Genomic DNA, 18,165 nt, shown 5'->3' on the forward strand with positions numbered 1-18,165 from the left:
AGTTGTTGTAAAAGCTGCGATTGTCTTTGTCCAAAATGTTTAAAATAACTAAAGGTTGCAAAAGCTAAACAAAATTTTCATGAAATCGACAGTATACTGTGCAGCGATGTCACATAAATTTGTGGCATAAGGCTTGTGCACTTGGTGAAAAATCAGTGTATCGTGTCTCACCTCCAGCAAGATCCTCTTGGGTGCAGGTCTTGCTGGGTCACCAGAGTAGGGGAATGCAACACGGCTGACGACTGCTGCCAGACTTGCTGCGAAGACCAGGAGCAGAAATGCCTGGGTGTACTTCAGGGAGCGGCAAACATGGATCAGGCACACCTGCAGCATTACAAGGGGAACACAAACTGTGTGGAGCTCTTTCAGTAACTTCGGTTAAGTCTACAACACCTGCCAGCCGACTAGCCGCCATGAACTGTTGACAACCAAAACTGAACTCAGTGCAAAAGAAACAATAGACTATGTACTTTTGTCATAATTAGCCCAGCGTACTTCACTTTTTCAAATAAATAAGATGAAGCTGATTGTTATCCACAGTCAGAAAATAACTGAGCGGTGAATCAAATTTTGCAGGCACACCTTGCAGGACCTTTTTTTCCCCGTCCAAAAGTTCGAAGTAGCTCTCCATGCAACAAACATGTATTTGAACGTTGTCCCCTTTTTAAGGTTTTGATTTTTTGCAATGGCCAGATTTTCACACAAACACCCAACTGACAAATTTGAACAAAAGTAGTGTCAAACTCAGTGGCCAGAACACTGGTCTATGTACATGTATGGCAGTGAAAATCTAGCAAGATAAAACACTTTCTCAGATTGGCTCCGAGTTCTGATCATCAAAAACAGTTGAATACCTTCATTTTTTTACAAAAAGAAAATAAAAATACATGCACAATGCATAAAGACTTCTCAACCTTACCAAGTAATTGGTTGCCAAAGCAACCACGATAAATGTCAAGAAGCCGACAAACAGCTCCGGTGTGATGAGGTTGCCTGACCGGCCCATAATGGGTAGGAAGATCCCGTAACCCAGAAACATGAGGTACAGCATTATAGTCAATGGAACTATCGTCATACAGATATAGGCTGTCAGGACCAGCATGGTCTTTGTACCTGTCAATGAAAGCAAGTAATCATGTACATGTACTCATGAAGGTTCTCCTCGCAATGGGATATTTACTGCAGGCATGTATTGGAGTCTAGACACTAACAATACGCTGGGCATGGGTTGGCTCTGCTTCCTATTTGTTATTTCAATCTAAACTGAGTTTTACACAGGATAAGTCCCCCTTTTCTACCTGTTGCTCAACAAGAAGATACAATGTGTCCGAGTTCTTTTAGTGATACTGCAGCACAATGTACAAGCTTGTGAACTTATTCCATTGGGTGCGTGCATGTAGTCTTTACAACACCCATGCACAAACTGTTACTGTAATAGAGTACCGAAGTGTGACGTCAGAAAGTGCAGTGCAAACGAATGGAGTACGCGCGCGTGTTGGTTCACACGCTGGTTTTCGCGCTCATGCCTTTTACACACTAATTGTGCGCGTGACGTATTCACTTCGGTACTCTATATACAAGTTGCTGCAGGTGCTCCATCAAGTACTGCACTTCTGAAGAGGCCACGTACGTGTACGTCACGGTGTAGTCCCCTTGGCCACAAATGCAAAGATACATGTACCATCAATTCCACCAGCAATAGGGCTGCACCTGGAGCTGGTGTCTAGAGCTACACTGTAGGTCTTGGCTTTCCTGGCAACAAATATGTGACGACATACATGCACATGTACATGTACTTACACCGCCATTGCTCGTCTGTAATCCCATTTTTCAAACGGCCTCACTGACTGATAAATTGAGTGACTTTTGATTGAATCAGCTTGCATGTAGACATGGTAGATGCAGACAAAAGTCAGACTGGATTTCTATTTCATTTTCCGAACTCAGGGACACCAAGCATTCTGGAAGTAGTACTACCAACATATGGGGCTGGGGGTTAAGTTATCTTTTTACGGATAAAACAAACTTGGACAGTTATTTGTGAGAAAAACCCAAGACCTGGACATACCACTGATCTTTTGTCATATGGCTTACATGCACTTGCACTGGCGAGGTGTCTGTGCCCAAATTTAATAGGGAGTAAAATCCAAATCCAGAGTTGGAGCATGGCGATAAAATCCTCGGCAACCCATGATTTCTTTTCAAGGGCTCACCCACCTTCCCTCAGTGTCTTCATCCCTTTCCACATGATGTTGCGCCCCAGCAGGGCAAACATGACGCTCAGCATGGGCATATAAGCCGAGCCGATCCCCTTCAGCGTTAGCACAGCAATCACCATCGACCACATCAGGAGGTTGGCATCAAAGAACACACCCTCCAGAATCCAAGGGTTGGCCTTGCTGTCCACCTGAGCAAGGTCAAAAATACCAATGGCAATTTATTGGCAGCTTTGGTGAATTGCTGACGTGTCTGTGACATTGAGCAGGAAAGAAATCCTGTGTCTCAAGCTCGGGATCCAGAGCTGCCATTAATAACAGAAAACATTACTAAGCAAATTTAAATGTTATTTAGCAAAAACTGGGTGAGTACCAGTCGAAAGCAATGCACATCACAGACATGTTGGGCTAGTGCCCTGTCCTCTGTGCTTGGCAGCCGTATAAAATTGGTGTTGGGTCTTTGAATTCAGTTTTGGAAGGCCTACAAATTGAGCACTGCTTGGCTTTATTTTAAGGACCAGCTACATGTACATGAAACTTCCAATAATTTTTCCTTTCTTTTTGCAAGCTCATTCTACATGTAGTATCATACAGCATCGAAGTATAATTTGAGAAATTCAAAATTTCACTTTCACCCTCATTGCAAAGTTAGATAGAAGGCTTATGAACAAATATTAAAGCCACCACAATACTTTTCCGGTTAGACTGTCCGTACACGAGAATCTGCACTGCACTCTTAACACTGTGTGTTCTGCTACTCTTTCTTAACTCTGCACACAAGAAAAGTGCTCAAGAAAATTCCCCATAAAACGACCCTTGAGCCAAAAACGGGAGGTGATCACAGAAAGCAGAGAAAGCAAAGCAAAGAGTCTTTTTTCGAGAGGAGACAAGATGATTACCTCTTCAAACTGCCCTGCATCAAGGGTGAAGAGTGTACACATAAAAAGACTGCCACTTTAATAGGGTGCTGTCTTTGGGGGGATTTACAACAATACCGACTCCAGCGACAGTTCAAAAGTATACTTCTGGATCCAACAATTGTTTGTACTGAAATGACAAGGCACAATGCAGATGTGACAAAGGTCTGCGGAAGCCCAATGTGAAATCTCTTTTAGGAGTGAGCGAGGTTCTGAAATGAAATGGTGTACTCAATGCTTCAGAGAGCATACGTTGTGCTCACTGATCAGTAACAAAGATTTTTGTGGACAATGGATGGACAAGCTGTCTCAAAATGTTGCCTTCACTGGTCCTCTCCAAAACTCCACTCACTTTTAACAGAGACTTCAAAAGGAGCTACTGCAAACCCTCACCATTTTGCTAATGGCCATGCAAACCTTCAAATCATTATTTTTGACAGCAGATGTTTCGACCCTGAAACAACACCACCCTCTCAAAGGCTGCATTTCTAAATGCATAACACTATATCTAAACAAGTGTGTACATGTACAAGAAGAGTAATTATTTATATGATCAATAAACAGCTGTGGTTTACCATTAGTGACTGATTGGGGGTAGCGGAACTAACCCATTTGTCACAATGGCTTCCATGTGACCCTTTCACAAGAGCACGCACATACACGTAGGTGAGATGCAGCTACTACACACATGGAACTGACTTTGGAAGGGAAGAAAGCCCAAATACCATATGTGTGGCCCCTTGCTCCACCAATGCACAGTTTTTTTCAAAAGGCCTAGATCCTTTGACCCAAAATTCAGGAAAAGGCTCTGGAAAAATATACAATCAAGCATAACAGTGACAGTTTCTGACCATCAGTTTTGTTTTTTTATTGAAGCAGGAAAAATCTGTCACATTTCAATTGTACAAAGCATAAAAAAATTCAAAAACCTTGTGCTGAAATACAGTGTGTTACAGTATATTGACGTGCATGTGTACATGTATGTGTAGCAAATCCGTTTTTTGTTTCTTGTAGAGAACTTGGGGGCTATGTTAGTCTACCTGTAAAAACAACAACAGTAAATCATTGAAAGTAAGGGTAAAATCCTTGTCCTTTTGATGTTCATTACCATAGCAGCCAGTCCAAACCAACCAAGGCAAATTTCAAAATTTATGAATGTAAGAAGGTACCGGTGCTTGATCCGTGTTTTAACAGAGTAAGTAAACTAAAGGAAAAGTGACCTTAAGCAGACAAGTCACTGGAAAGTAACCAAAAATGCATTGATGAATCTGCATTCACATTCCACTCAGACACATCTTAGTGTCCGTCATCTGTTTCGGACATTTCCAAGCACTTACCGGTACTTAACTCTGAGAGCAGCTAGACAATGGTTTTTTAGCATGATAATCTCATCACAGGGAAGGCATCCAATTATGTTTAGGAGCAATCTTAGGAGGACAAGGCCTCCCATTCAAAGACGTGGTTAACTATGTACACATGTACATGTACATTAAGCAATAATCTAATATAATTCTTAAACTCTAATACTGAATTCACTCACCGTATGCAGCTTGCCGCCCAGCCACCGGTGCACCACTGTGATGATGTAGAAGCTGGGGGCCCAGTACAGGCCGCCGATGAGGGCTGGATTGGCATACCAGGACATCTCGGACTTGGTGAGGGTGAGTAGGAGGATAACAAAGACTATGGTGAGCAGGATGGCCAGGTAGGACACGAAGATGACACCCACAGCGCGAAGCACCTTAGACACGTATATCTGGTGACTGGGAAAATCTAAACGGAGCAGAAGCGAATAACCGAATATCAGCTGTTTAAAACAACAAAACACATTTTTAAATTGAATTTAAAATACTACACAGTATTTTGAGTTTGTTCTAGAAGCTACCTGTCATGAATTCTCTGAACATATGGTTGTACATGTAGATGTAATATAGACACATGTGCACCTACGTAACTGTATGACCCCCATATGTCTGTCAGAACATAGGGGATGGAACAATCACGTGAACACTCATTCCGAAAAAAAAAGGCAAGAAGCTGGCAACAAGTCATAAAAATACATGTGCATCTTTTGACTACACATTTACAATAAACCTCTTCAATCCATGATCTTTAATGCCAGGCATTGTCCAAAATGGGCCATACATATACATGACATTAGTTGTCTAAGGTTGTGGCTCTTCTCTGCAATGGGCCAGAGAAATATCCTTCATATGTGCTGCCATTAAAGGTGGTGGCTTGCAATAGTGTTACTGGAGATGTGACATAGAATGCATAGGTTGTACTGTAGAGCTTAAACTTTCTTCTGCTACATGTGCAGGTTTGTCACAAGTGCAGTTTCTGCAAACCGGAGGCTGGCAAAACTATATGGCTAGCCATCAGAATAAAAAAGAATAATTCACCAAGTGTTAGAAAAACCCATGCAAATATTCGAACTCTAAAAAATGATACAGTCTCATAATATAAAATATGAAAATGTGTCCCACTTCAACACAGATGAAGCAAAACGTGCATTCTGAGGCAAAGGTTGTAACAAACTACGGTAAGGGTAAACTTTCAGCCTATTTTGGCAGCCCATACAAAATGGCACTCGGTATTAGACAGGTCTGTGCTGGATGGCTGCATTCATCAAAGTCCACATCTCCCCTTTCATCACTCTTTTTTTCCCAAATGGCCCATTCTGATTGACCCACCTTGCCTGCGCCGGCACAACGTGCTGAGAAACACCGCCCCTACCACCACCGAGTTGAGGATTACGCCCACCCTGGCTGGGTAGGCCACCATGACCAGGCCCAGCAGGTCAAAGAAGACCATTTTTCCATGACGGTCCTGCTCGATGCCGTTGTGCAAGGTGGAGGAGTTGGCCAGGTGTGTGGCTAGGGCTTGGATGTTGTCCCCTGTAGTGGGAAAGACAACATGAAGAGTGTTCTATTTCTGTAAGAGGTTATAGGCTGGTCCCTATAGATGAATCCAGTGACCATGGTGATGGTGTCACTGATTATTTACAGTGACCTCTGCCAATGGTGGTAAATGTTGTGATCAATATTTTATAAAGCCACTGTTCCATGACAATCCTTCTAAACAAAATTCAACACACTGCTTTCCATCAATGATGGGGCCACCATACTAGTATTTGTCTGATTACACATCGCTAGATTCGTCTATATACTCCACAAGGTATGGATGGTTTTCAGTTTCTTTTCAACAATAGTGCCAACAAGCAACCATCACCAACTAAACCAATAGACTATCAACCAATCACCAACTACCGCTAAACAGTAACCCACCAACCAATCAATCTTCTCATCAACCGACCCAGACACCCACCAACTGGCTAACCAAAACCCCCACTTACCCAATCCCATCCCAACACTACCCAACCCTACCCGTTCCACCCACTGCCCAATCTACTACCTACATGTACATGTATGTATCACTCAATAAATTCCACCCAACCATCAACAATCAATCCCAGCAAAATGGAAGGCAAACTAAGAGACTCTTGGGTGTCTTCAAAGTATTTGTGGATAGATGGGGGAGGTGTGAGGATGGGAGTATGAGAGATATGGCACACCCCAGAAATTGCTTTTGGAAAAATTTTTTGGGGGGAGGGTACTATTTCACTGCCCTTCCTTTCAAAAGCACATAAAATGCCCCTAATAATTGGCCCTATCCTTAAGAAAGGCCATAAAGGTTCCACATACATGTACACGCACCAGGTAGGAATTTCAAGATTTTTTGGGCCCCCAAAAGAATTTGCCCCCTCCCCGAAAAAAATTGTTTTGGATCTGCCTTTGCATCAGAGGAGAGAGAAGGGCATGTGATCCCTTTCTGACAAATTTGTCCAAGTCCTTGCTGTTGATACCAGTATTTCTCAAACTACTGTACAATCCACACTGCCACAAGTAGTCAGATAGTATTCTCCTCACCATCCACTTTGAAAAGCGCCACCTAGTTTCAGACAGTGGCCAATAAATTACCGGTACCAACACTACAGGACAGTTTCTAGTCACGTTTCCAGACATATTTTACAGAATAAAACACAGTAATCAATCATGAAGTGGCTCTGTGAACCAGCACAGATCAAATCCCACTTATCCCAATCTCACAAGCAATTGTTCTAATGACATCCCTTTAGGTTCAGACATTACATCTCTGTTCCACTGGAAATTCTCCTTCCATCCCAACAGCTTTGATTGTGAAATCCTGAAAATGCTCCTGGTATGTAGTTCACAGGCAATAAAGTGGTTTGGCCAGGAATAAAGAGAGCTGTCTATGCCTCATTTGCCTGGCCAGCTCTAGTGAGAAAAAACAAATGAAGCCTGTGATGACAGATGGATGGGGGGCTGCACAGAGACAGTGGGGAGCAATCGATGCAGCATGAGGGTATCCAGGGATACAGGCACTGATGGAGATGATAATGATGCTGATAATGATTTTTTTTTTTAATGTGATGATTAGGTACCGTGGTGATCTCCACAAAGACAGAACATGGAACTGTGACTGTCAACCAGCCTTGGTTACAGGACACTGGATATACATGTAAATAATGATATTTACAGCAATGCTAAGCAGCTTTTAACAGTCTCTAGAATCTTCTTTTTAAATGTCCATTGAAAACTTGGTGGCGTGCGGGTGCTGAACTCAAGATCAAAACTCTTGCTCTGGTCAGTTTTCTTTGTTCAACCAAAAATGGGTTTTAAGAAGAAACTTCTGTTCCCTTTGAGGTTTCTTGGTGATTTGAAAAGGAAGTTTTAGAAATTTGTGAGAAATACACTCCTAACATCTGGAGTTCATGATCCCTGGACCCAACCACTGCATGCAGAATGAGGATAAAATGGAGATAGTCCCCACATGTATGTGGTTTGACTGTACTTTGAGATTTTCAACAGAAGAGCACAGACAGGGTACATGCACTATGAAGGTTCGAATCCCACTCTGCAGAAGTTTCATTAACGGATCCAAACTTCACAAGACTCTGGTCAGTTCCTCTTCTGGTTTTGCTTAATAAACAGATAAAGCCACCAATATTTTGAATGTCTGGCCTTAGCCAATCCGCTTTGAGCAGAAACACTCCCTCATCGGTTGAAAAAAGCCCTGTTGGTGGGGAGGGTTAGTCTTGTTGGTAGCCACATGACCATAACAAGTACATTTTGTAGTTGTTTGTGAACTAGCAAAGTAAAGATCCCACCAAAGGAGCCTCCACTGCTAGGAAAACTGTACCCTCTGTTGGTTTCTACTGGTTCAGATCTACATGTAGTTATAAGAAGTGGATACAGCTTCTAGCCCGCAGCTACTCCAGTCACAAGTATCGCACTACCAGTGGTAGTGCTACGTGGTGTCATGTGGGTGTCAATGCACCCACTGGAAAGCTGCTTGCACCAACATTTGCACCCACAAAAATTTTGTAACATATTACGACAGGGTGATCAACCTTTTCAGTTTACGATTCCGCATCATAACCCTGGAAAAATGAAGGACTATTTGCACCCATGCCATTCTGCCTTGTCCCACACTTGCACCCGCAGCTGCCGAGGTCTAGCGCTGCCACTGCCACTGTGCTAGCCACAGCCAGGATTTTAGACACAGTCAGTTTATGAGAATTCACACGGTGGATGGGCTTGGCACAACAAACAAGATGATCAACACCATACACCCTTCTTCAGAATACAGTACCTACCGCAGCATACCGGTACTTACCAGATCGCTGTATGCAGCCTGGAGGGATGGAGTCCAGGTTATCGTACTTGGTGTGGTAGACATAGCCGTTGCTCACATAAGCTATATCAACACCTAAAAAGCATGCATGAAAACAAACTGGTAAAAAGCAGGTCTACAATGTAACTCATAAAGTAAGTATAAAGAGTTGACCTGCATACATGTACAGGCAAGATATGTATACCAGTACACGTATGCAATCAGACCAATATAAAAAGCGGTCAATCAAGTGCACAATCACTTTTAAACTACATGTACATTTTACTGGTATTTATAGAAAAAGGGGTCTTTCCTACAAAGGTTCACCATGCATGCTCCGTGTTGGATACATGTGCATGTACATGTAATTCCGGTACATGTCATTTGGCCGGGACAATGGAAGAGCAACACGTTCCTATTATCTTATAGGGACTGTACAATCTGTACTGCATGTAGGCCTACATACAATACATTCAAATAAACCAAACACAATAGAGTTTATTGGTTATCAATGTAAGCAACACTTCAAACTTGTTATGGTTAAACGGCGAAGTAATGATAAACCTTGGATGAGCAATGAGATTAAAAGGCCATTACTGGAGCGCGCCATTGCATTTAAACAAAATGGTAGTTACAAGCAGTTACGAAATAAACTCTGGAGAATGATTCCACCAGCTAAACAGAATTTTTATTAACCCTAACTGCCCAAAACCTGCCATACTCCAACAGCAGGTTTTGGCAGGTTTGGTACCGTACCTTAGGAACCTGCTGTTGAATTTTGTGAGACTTGGGATGAAAGGCCCAGGGAGATGGTGTTGGATTCTGTGTGAGTTGGGACACACAGGAGTCATTGTGTGCAGTGTCTGACTTGCTATACCAATTGTTGGACTATGCTTGATTTTGTCAGGTTTGGTACTGTTCAATGCAAGTCATCCTATACTGCATAGACCCATCCATACCATATCACTCAAACTCCAACGGGCTCATTCTGTTGGAGTTTATCAGGTTTGGTACACTACCCTGCATGTACAAGTACATAGACAAGTACATGAACCTGTTGGATTTTGTGAGGTTCAGTATGCTTTCTAGTGCAGGAGCCTAGGGGGTTAGGGTTAATGCAAGAATAACCTTTTGAAGAAGACAGAGCTGGCAAATGGCACAGACAGATTTGTCATCTACAAACAGTATATCTGGTTGAAAGTTGGTAACTGTTTGAATTGTGATAAACCTCCTGTGGTTATTGCTAATGATCTTAATTTGCACTTTGCCAGGATTTGCTTCAGTTTTACCTCTTCTTGATTTGAATTTGGTTACACCTTACTTGCCTCCTGCATCTCCACCACCACAGTTTTACACCACCAAGTTTACAAATGATTGTTGAAATTGAATAATTCTAAGTCGGTTCATCCCGATGGCTGCCCAATTCAACTTTTGAAGGAATTTGCTTATGAGATTTCTTTTTCCTTGACTCATATTTTTAATACCTGCCTTGGTTTGGGTTTGTTTCCTTCCGTCTTGAAGAAGGTATCTGTTTGTGTCATTCCAAACGTTACTCCTGTTATTAATCTTGATCAACTTCACCCATTTTCGACTACGCATATTTTTGCTCAAATTTTTGAAGGTTTTTTGCTGAATGGGTCCTTGAAGATATTCCGGAGCGTACTGACCTGTGACAATTTGGCAGTTTGAAAAGATGTTCTATTGATCATTATTTAATTAACACGCTTGATACTATTCACAAGGATCTTGATAAATCTGGAAAGTTTGTGAATTTGTGCTCAATCAACTTTAGCAAGGCTTTCGACCATGTGAACCACGCTGTTATCGATAAGCTTGTTCACCTTGGTGTTGATTGATCAATTTTAAATGTATCCCCCCCCCCCGATTTGTGGTTTTGAATCGATCCCAAACTGTTCGTTATTGTGGAGCTTAATCAAGTGAAGTTTGTCTTACTTGTGGTGTACCACAAGGTAATAAGCTTGGTCCTATTATTTTCCTTTCACTTGGTAATGATGCTACATGTACATTAGACAACTGTTGGAAATATGTGGATGACCTTACAATTCTTGAGATCATTCCTAGGAGAGGGCAATCTACGTTGTAGATTGACTCTCTTGGTGATTGGTGTCTATTTGACGATATGAAACCCAATCCTAGTAAGCGTAAATCAATGCAAATTTCCATTCTTCGTCCTTCTCCCCCTCCTCCTAGGTTAACCACTTATGGGAGTCAATTTCAGATTGTCCCATTGATGAAACTCCTTGGTGTTACAATTCAAAATGACCTCAGATGGGACCAGCAGGCGTGGTGTATCATCACGAATGCCTCTAGACAGCTTTGTATTTTGAGTCGACTAAAGAAAAATGGACTTGCTGTTCAGGATTTGGTTTCCATTTATAAAATGTATATTCTCCCTACCATGGAGTTCTGGGCAGTTATCTGGTCGCCTGGTATTTCCAAGGCTCAGTCCCTTAGGATTGAACTGTGCAGAAATGAGCAGCCTGCCTACATGTACAGTACTAGTAATACTGTAGCTAATCCTAATCTGTTGCCCTACCGGTATGTCAATCTTCTGAATAATTACAATGTCCAGACACTTGCTGCTAATTATGCAATTTGGGAGGTCTTTATTAGAATCTGAAAGAAATCGTTCATTTCTCCCCCAACTCGATCGTCAAAATATTTCTGGTTGCAATCTTAGACCATCCCAACTGCTCAATATTCTCCGTTCAAGGACTTATAAGCAATCTCTGATTTCATTCATGGCTAAACAACTGAATGCTGCTACCGGTACTTGTCTATAATTTTTGTGTTTCAGTTTTCTTATTTGGTGTTATTGCTTACCTTTCAATATTTTATCTATTGTATGGTACTTTTCAATCCGTCTTATTCTTATAATATCCCCTTGTTTCCTTTGGATATAATCTTCATTTTATTATACTCTAAACTTTTGTATTGTAAATTAGACACTGTTAGTCTCTAGACTTGTTTGATTAGTTTTTAAAATAGACCGTAATTAATTAATACAGGTACATGTAGGTGCAGGGGTTGAAATTACCTTCAATCTCCTAGTGGCCTGCAGGGCCAGTGGAGAAGTGCAAGGCTTCACTGGTTCCTGTTTGCCGCACCACTGCCAAAGAAGGCACGATGGTAACGCGGCAACCAATCCATGCATCCCAGTCAAAATAGCACTGTACAATTCACGATACACACATGCAACTCTACAGTTGCACATGAAAAAAAAATGATGTCGCTGGAAGATTTCTACAAGTTTACTCCCAGAACTTGATCTGTTGTCTATATATGTATTTTTTTGTGTTCACAAATTTAATTCGTGGTTATATTGCTTGTACTTAATGATTGGACTCGACGCGACATGACCTGTAAAGGTTTCATTGGTGTCCGTGGGAAATAACGTTCAACTGGCATTGTTACAAAATGATACATGTACCAGCCAACATACCAGGGTAGGCGCCTGCTGCACATGTATGAGCTGTATGCACGACCGTGTAGTGAATAGAATGATGCACTGCTACATGTACGCGTGCGTGTGGCACACAAGCCCAGCTATGTGAACTCAAAGTACTGCATCAGTGATTTGAGACACGACTTCGTAAAATGTGATGAAAGTTTTGAAAATGTGGCAATGTTCCTAAAATAACCACTGTCCTGCCGGGCCATCGTTTTGGGACAATGCATTGGCCTGATAAATTTTTTTTGGCCCCCCCCCAGCCGACCACCATTAATGTTGACCCCTGAGGTGCCCAAACACACTGAACCCCTGGGTATATTTATTTTCACAGGGCTGACACTAGTAATAAGTTTTCCCAGTTCCAGGCACCAACTGAGAGGCTTCATTTCCTGTTGATAGTGATAATTGCTTGGGAAACAACGTTTCCATTGTGACAATGAAGAAGAAAGTTCCCCTGCATTACTAGTTTCACAGCTTGTTGCAAATCCAACTTCCTTCTACCAGCAGAATTTCTGCAACATGTTATTTACATAAGTACAAATTCCGCTACATGTAAGGTATATTGAATACAAGTACAAGTACCAGTACTTAATAGCTCTGCTGAGATTGGTTAGCACTATTGATACAATATGGAGAATCAACACTAGTTTACTGCAAAGACGGTTCAATGCTAAGCAGGGTTAAGGCTAAAGGTACATGTACATGTATTTAAAGACACATGGGTAATTAGAAATACATGTACAAACAGAACCAACATCAATCAAGAGGTGCACCACAAGTTTGGACTTTGACAAAAATGAGGAAATTCCAATCTTTACAAGATTTGTACATGTATACAGCTTATCAATTTTCAACATTTGGCATGAGCGTGAAGTGAAAAATAAGGAGAATCAGCTGATCCGAGGAAAGGTTGCATGCCTGAATCACATTCTAATATCTAAGGGTTTACAATGGAATTAATGGACAGTGTAAATTCTTTGAAGGGGTACAGAAATGCTCCTGCTCAAAAATATTTTTTGCACTGGTAGTTTTACCAACTATGGGAGAAATGTGCACAGACCCATAAGGGGATATTAGCGGTATACTGACCAAATGGAACAAACTACATGTAAACTACCAGTACAAAGACATGTTGTCTTCTGTGGAATTTAAAGGGGGAAAACCAATTTCACTAACTACTGGTATAAGTATCAGTGATCCCTATTAACTGAACTACTACTTAAGGAGTAGTATTCTTCAACTTGGGACTTTTTTCCCCTAAACTCTGTGGTGTGACTACAACATCGTGTACATGTGTTGTACACTGTACAAGCATAAAGTGATACTTATGTGAAGTGGGTAATACTGTGATACTGATCCGATAATGCACGCTGCAATACATGATCGCACTACATGAACAAACATGCATGGGAACATACATATGTATACATGTACATGTACAGTACACATACATGTACGGTGCCGGTACTTCTAGAACAATGCATTACTTTTGTCAATGCATTCCTTATCATTTTCCTGCCCTGGACAACCAAAGTTCAAGTGATTATAAGTACATGTGTATTAGGAACTAATACTTTGAAGATACTGATATCAGTCACTGACTTATAGGACCTGGACAAGGAACAATCAAAGTCCCTTTTTTTTTTTACATATACATTTAAACCCACTGCTTCGCACTGAAACACTTACTAGATTATAAAACACATTTCACACTGATGCACGAAAGTGTACCGGACCATGACTATAACACGTCTACTCAAATACATTTTGTTCTTCAGAAAACAATTCTAGTAAGTACATGTGTACCAGTATATAGTGACATACATTTGTACAGAAGATTTTGATGCTTTTCCTAAAGGCTTTATCAATACTATTTTGCGTGTAAAGGACATGCTCATTACGTGCATACATGTACATGTACATGTACATGTATGTGCTACATATTACATGTACCAGGATACTTTAATTAATACTCGTACTGTGCTTGAGGGAAACTTAATTATGAAAATTAGGGTCTTTGGCAAATGAACACCTTATTTCATGTGCCTTCAGCCATTATACCGGTACAACTCCTTGTGCACATGTATGTAATTGACCTAAGAGTAATTTTTCCCCAAGAATTAAAAACATGAAAAAATTTGGAAATATTTTCTCCATAATTTTCACATGTCCAAAATATCCCTGACAGAGTAACAACTTGGGCATGGTATTACGTGTATTTTTGGCCCAAAACACCAACTTTCAACACACTGACTGCCAACTACCTGTACATGCACGTGTACATTAGTATACTTGAAGTCACAGGTGTACCGGATTCGGCCACTACGAGTGTACGAGTGTACTCATCGGAAATGAAAGGCTATTGTAATGTCAATTGAACACACTAGCTGGCATCACTGAAGAACACAACCAATACACGTAGGCTGCTCGAAGTGTGGAGGACATACCGGGTACATGTGCACTGACTGTAACATGATTGTTCAAATAGACATGTGAAAGATGCCTATTAAATATGCCTGTATTATGCTTGACAAATGGCAATGCCCCTTTGAAATCATGCGTGGCAGTCAACATGTTAAAATGACAAGAGTCACCATAACCACAGTCCTTCACTAAGGTGGACTTTACAAATGCTGACCCACTGCGGTCACGTGTTCAAAACAATTTGTGCAGCATTTCTATTTCGCGCACTTTTTGGTACAATGTCCAGCCATGGCACTTGATGATTTCGGAAATGTTCAACCTCCACAGATTAGTTTGAGCCTACATACATGTACATGTATACATTTACTCAGCAGAAATCACTCAAGTGTGGGGACAACACAGATGCCATATGGCACTACATGTTCAATATACATGTATGCATAGAATTTGCTGGAATGTGTTTAAACATTCTCCATGTCATGGCACAGGAAATCCACATAAGTGTACACGTCATCCAGCATGAAGCAGTTAAAATTGCTATCATATACCGCTAACATGTATTAAAACTAAGACTTTCTAAACTTTAAGCTCAAACATGAGGACAAAGAAACTTGTGCAATCGGCATTAAGGTATTCAAACCAATGGTACAACTCTTTACTTGTTAATTTATAAAACTTGATATGTACATGTACAGTACATGTACTCATAACCAGCAAGGAGATATTTGCAATTTACACAAAGGAGGTTCAGGAATAGACAGGCACTGATATCAACCATCTGATCATACCTGGGATGTTACCAAAGTCCCGGAAGATCCTGAAGTCAGTGTCAGAGGGGATCAGCTCAGCCTGGAAGACATCCTGTCCGATGACAGTGGCAAAGGGGTGCACAGCATGCTGCGCATAGGCCCTCAGCAGCCATGGATGGTCGGGTCCTGGGGAAATATCAAACAAAAACATTTTGCATTCAGAAAACCTTTTTTCCTGACTTTTAACCTACTACACATACCCTACATGTACATGTATGTCAGGAAATTATACATTTGTTGCACAGTCCGGCCCTTGCTTAATAATACGCCATGCACCGGTACATACATTGTATGATGCAGCTAGTCCGGGACACAAGTACAGGTAATGGTCATCCAGAATTGTGCATGCCAGTACCTGCCAAGTTGAACTGCACCCTCACCGCCACAGAAGAGACAGACTGGAGAGAAGTTTGTCAACCAGGCTCGTGCATGCACTCAGCGTACACATGAAGAGTGTACATGTACATTGTATGTACGGTACATGTACAGTGTACATGTACATGTACTGTATGTGAACATTCCAAAACAAATCTGTCCCATGAGCTCAGTGCGTCTCACACCAAATACATACAGTAGGGCCATTGTTGCTATCACTTGTTTCTGCTCAGAGCAGATACATGTGCTCTGATTAATTCATTTCATTGCATTCACAAGAAAATACATTATTCTTGGTAATTACCGCCAATTGGGAGCACCTACATGTAGTTCACGGAGTGATCGGAGGTCACTATGTTGCTATGGTAATGAATCCTTGGCGAAAGACCAATTTCTTGGCACCTCTTAATCTCATTGGAGGAGTGGGTACTTGCGAAGGAGCACTCCGGATATTTCCTAACCATGGTACAGTAAGTTGGGTGGGAAACCTTCACTTTGGTTCAGCTGATGATCAAGTCAACATTATTGTCTGCGAACTGCAAGGCAAGCAGTCCAAGTTGGGGGGGGGCCAAGCCTGCCCCAATCGTCCTGTTTAATATGTAACATGTTGACTTGACAAACTGGGCTTTGTTCAGTGGGCCAATGGTTGGGTTGTTTGATATTGATCAAAAGCAGTGTTGAGCTGTTTTAGAAATCACATCACGGTCCAATGTCTTTTTGTGATGTGTCAGAGAGTAACACCTCATCTAAACACTGCCAGTCTGTTCTATTACAGTGCTTCATAGGGTCTTTGCTATGGAATGCATTTTTTATTACTACCATCCTTCAATTAACCTATGTTCAAATTGTTCAAGTTGTTTTTGTTCATGTACATGTATGTGTAAAATACATGTACCAGCCTGACCAGTATATAAGTACATGTACATAACGTATATGAAAAAAGAGCACGTTCTTGTACATGCGCATACATTGTACACATGTACTTCAGACAGCAGAAAGTGTTTTGTGACATACATGTAAAATCCACTACAGAAACAACTCCTAAAGCATACATGTACATGTAAACTGACGGCAAATACGGTGCATTAACTGCTGCATGAATTTTTGACCAGGCTTCACACCAAACGCCTGACAGTATGGCACGTACGCTATAAGTGTGATGCCAGCTGGATATCCTGTTCAAAAAGCCAAACTTGCTAATGGTATACCGTACTTAAATCAGAATGTGAAGACAGAGCAAATTAGAAATCAATCAAAAACTAACAGCGAAGTTCACCCGAGTTGAATTGTGTTCAATTTTGTGAATTTGCACCACAATTTTTTTGACTTCACATCACAAGTTTGCATTTGCACTGGCATGGTGTCCTCGTAACACACTGCATAGGACACGGCTCACAAGCTGACAAAATACATGAAGGTCTGGGTCTTTCTTGCATGCTTGCAACACCTTCAAGGGTCTGTCAGCACACAGTAATACTTACATGTATGTCTAGTTCAATTAAAAACTCTATTATTTCAAGCTTGATACATGTATTTGTATTAAGCTGACAGACCCTTGGGAGAATTCCATACATGCCATAAAAAAAGACCTTCTGTGCACATCCAGATGCTGTGTACTTAACAGCAGCAAAACAAGAATGCCCAAATGAGCTTTTCACCTTGGTACACTCATATGCATGTAAGCATCATGAAGTATGACAAATTTATCTTTTTGTTTACTGTAAAATTGCAGAGATGCATTTGGTGCGATATTTGTACCCCATGGTTGCAGTTTGCTCAAACCTACGCAAACTGTCTTCAGAGACAAAAAATGTTCAAAATGCGACACAAACATTGCAGTGTACATGTATCTTTTGGACTCCAAATTATCCAAAAATGCAAAGACCTGCAGCTTTGCGTGTATGCAAGCAGGTGAATTTGATGTTGAAACCATTCATATACATGTACATTCCGAACTGGAGACGGAGACCAAAATAATGATGGGGGAGGGAGGTAAGGAGAGACAGAATTCATGAATTGATTGAGCACACACAGCCTCACAGTTGTGGCACACTCGGGGAGCAGCGCACAGCGCAAGAATTAGCCACGTGGAGGAAGATGATGAGAATGATTCATGAGGCGGTGTGTCATGCAAAACCGCGGGTGAAATGCATGAGCCGTCGGCCCCGCTCATCTCTTGGAAAGGGGGGTACCGTGCGTAGTGAGTGCACATGTGAATTATTCATAGAGCTAGGCATTAGAGGTGGGAAGCAGTG

The 18,165-nt window shown here is 41.4% G+C and overlaps 1 protein-coding gene across 1 annotated transcript in view; it reads right to left on the bottom strand.

Moving 5' to 3' along the window:
- The window catches only part of LOC110978493 (endoplasmic reticulum metallopeptidase 1-like), a 46,172-nt gene that overhangs the window by 9,463 nt on the left and 18,544 nt on the right, over positions 1-18,165 (bottom strand). The window contains exons 3-9 of the mRNA XM_022233538.2: positions 15,515-15,661; positions 8,834-8,926; positions 5,827-6,030; positions 4,674-4,906; positions 2,218-2,407; positions 920-1,113; positions 172-324 (exon numbers count right to left, since the gene is read on the bottom strand). Of these exons, the coding sequence (XP_022089230.2) occupies positions 172-324; positions 920-1,113; positions 2,218-2,407; positions 4,674-4,906; positions 5,827-6,030; positions 8,834-8,926; positions 15,515-15,661 (1,214 nt within the window). The remainder of the gene's footprint in view (positions 1-171; positions 325-919; positions 1,114-2,217; positions 2,408-4,673; positions 4,907-5,826; positions 6,031-8,833; positions 8,927-15,514; positions 15,662-18,165) is intronic.

The sequence above is a fragment of the Acanthaster planci genome, linkage group LG12, assembly GCF_054643075.1.
Source record: "Acanthaster planci isolate LZ-2023a linkage group LG12, COTS_SCS, whole genome shotgun sequence".
Classification (NCBI taxonomy): Eukaryota; Metazoa; Echinodermata; class Asteroidea; order Valvatida; family Acanthasteridae; genus Acanthaster; species Acanthaster planci.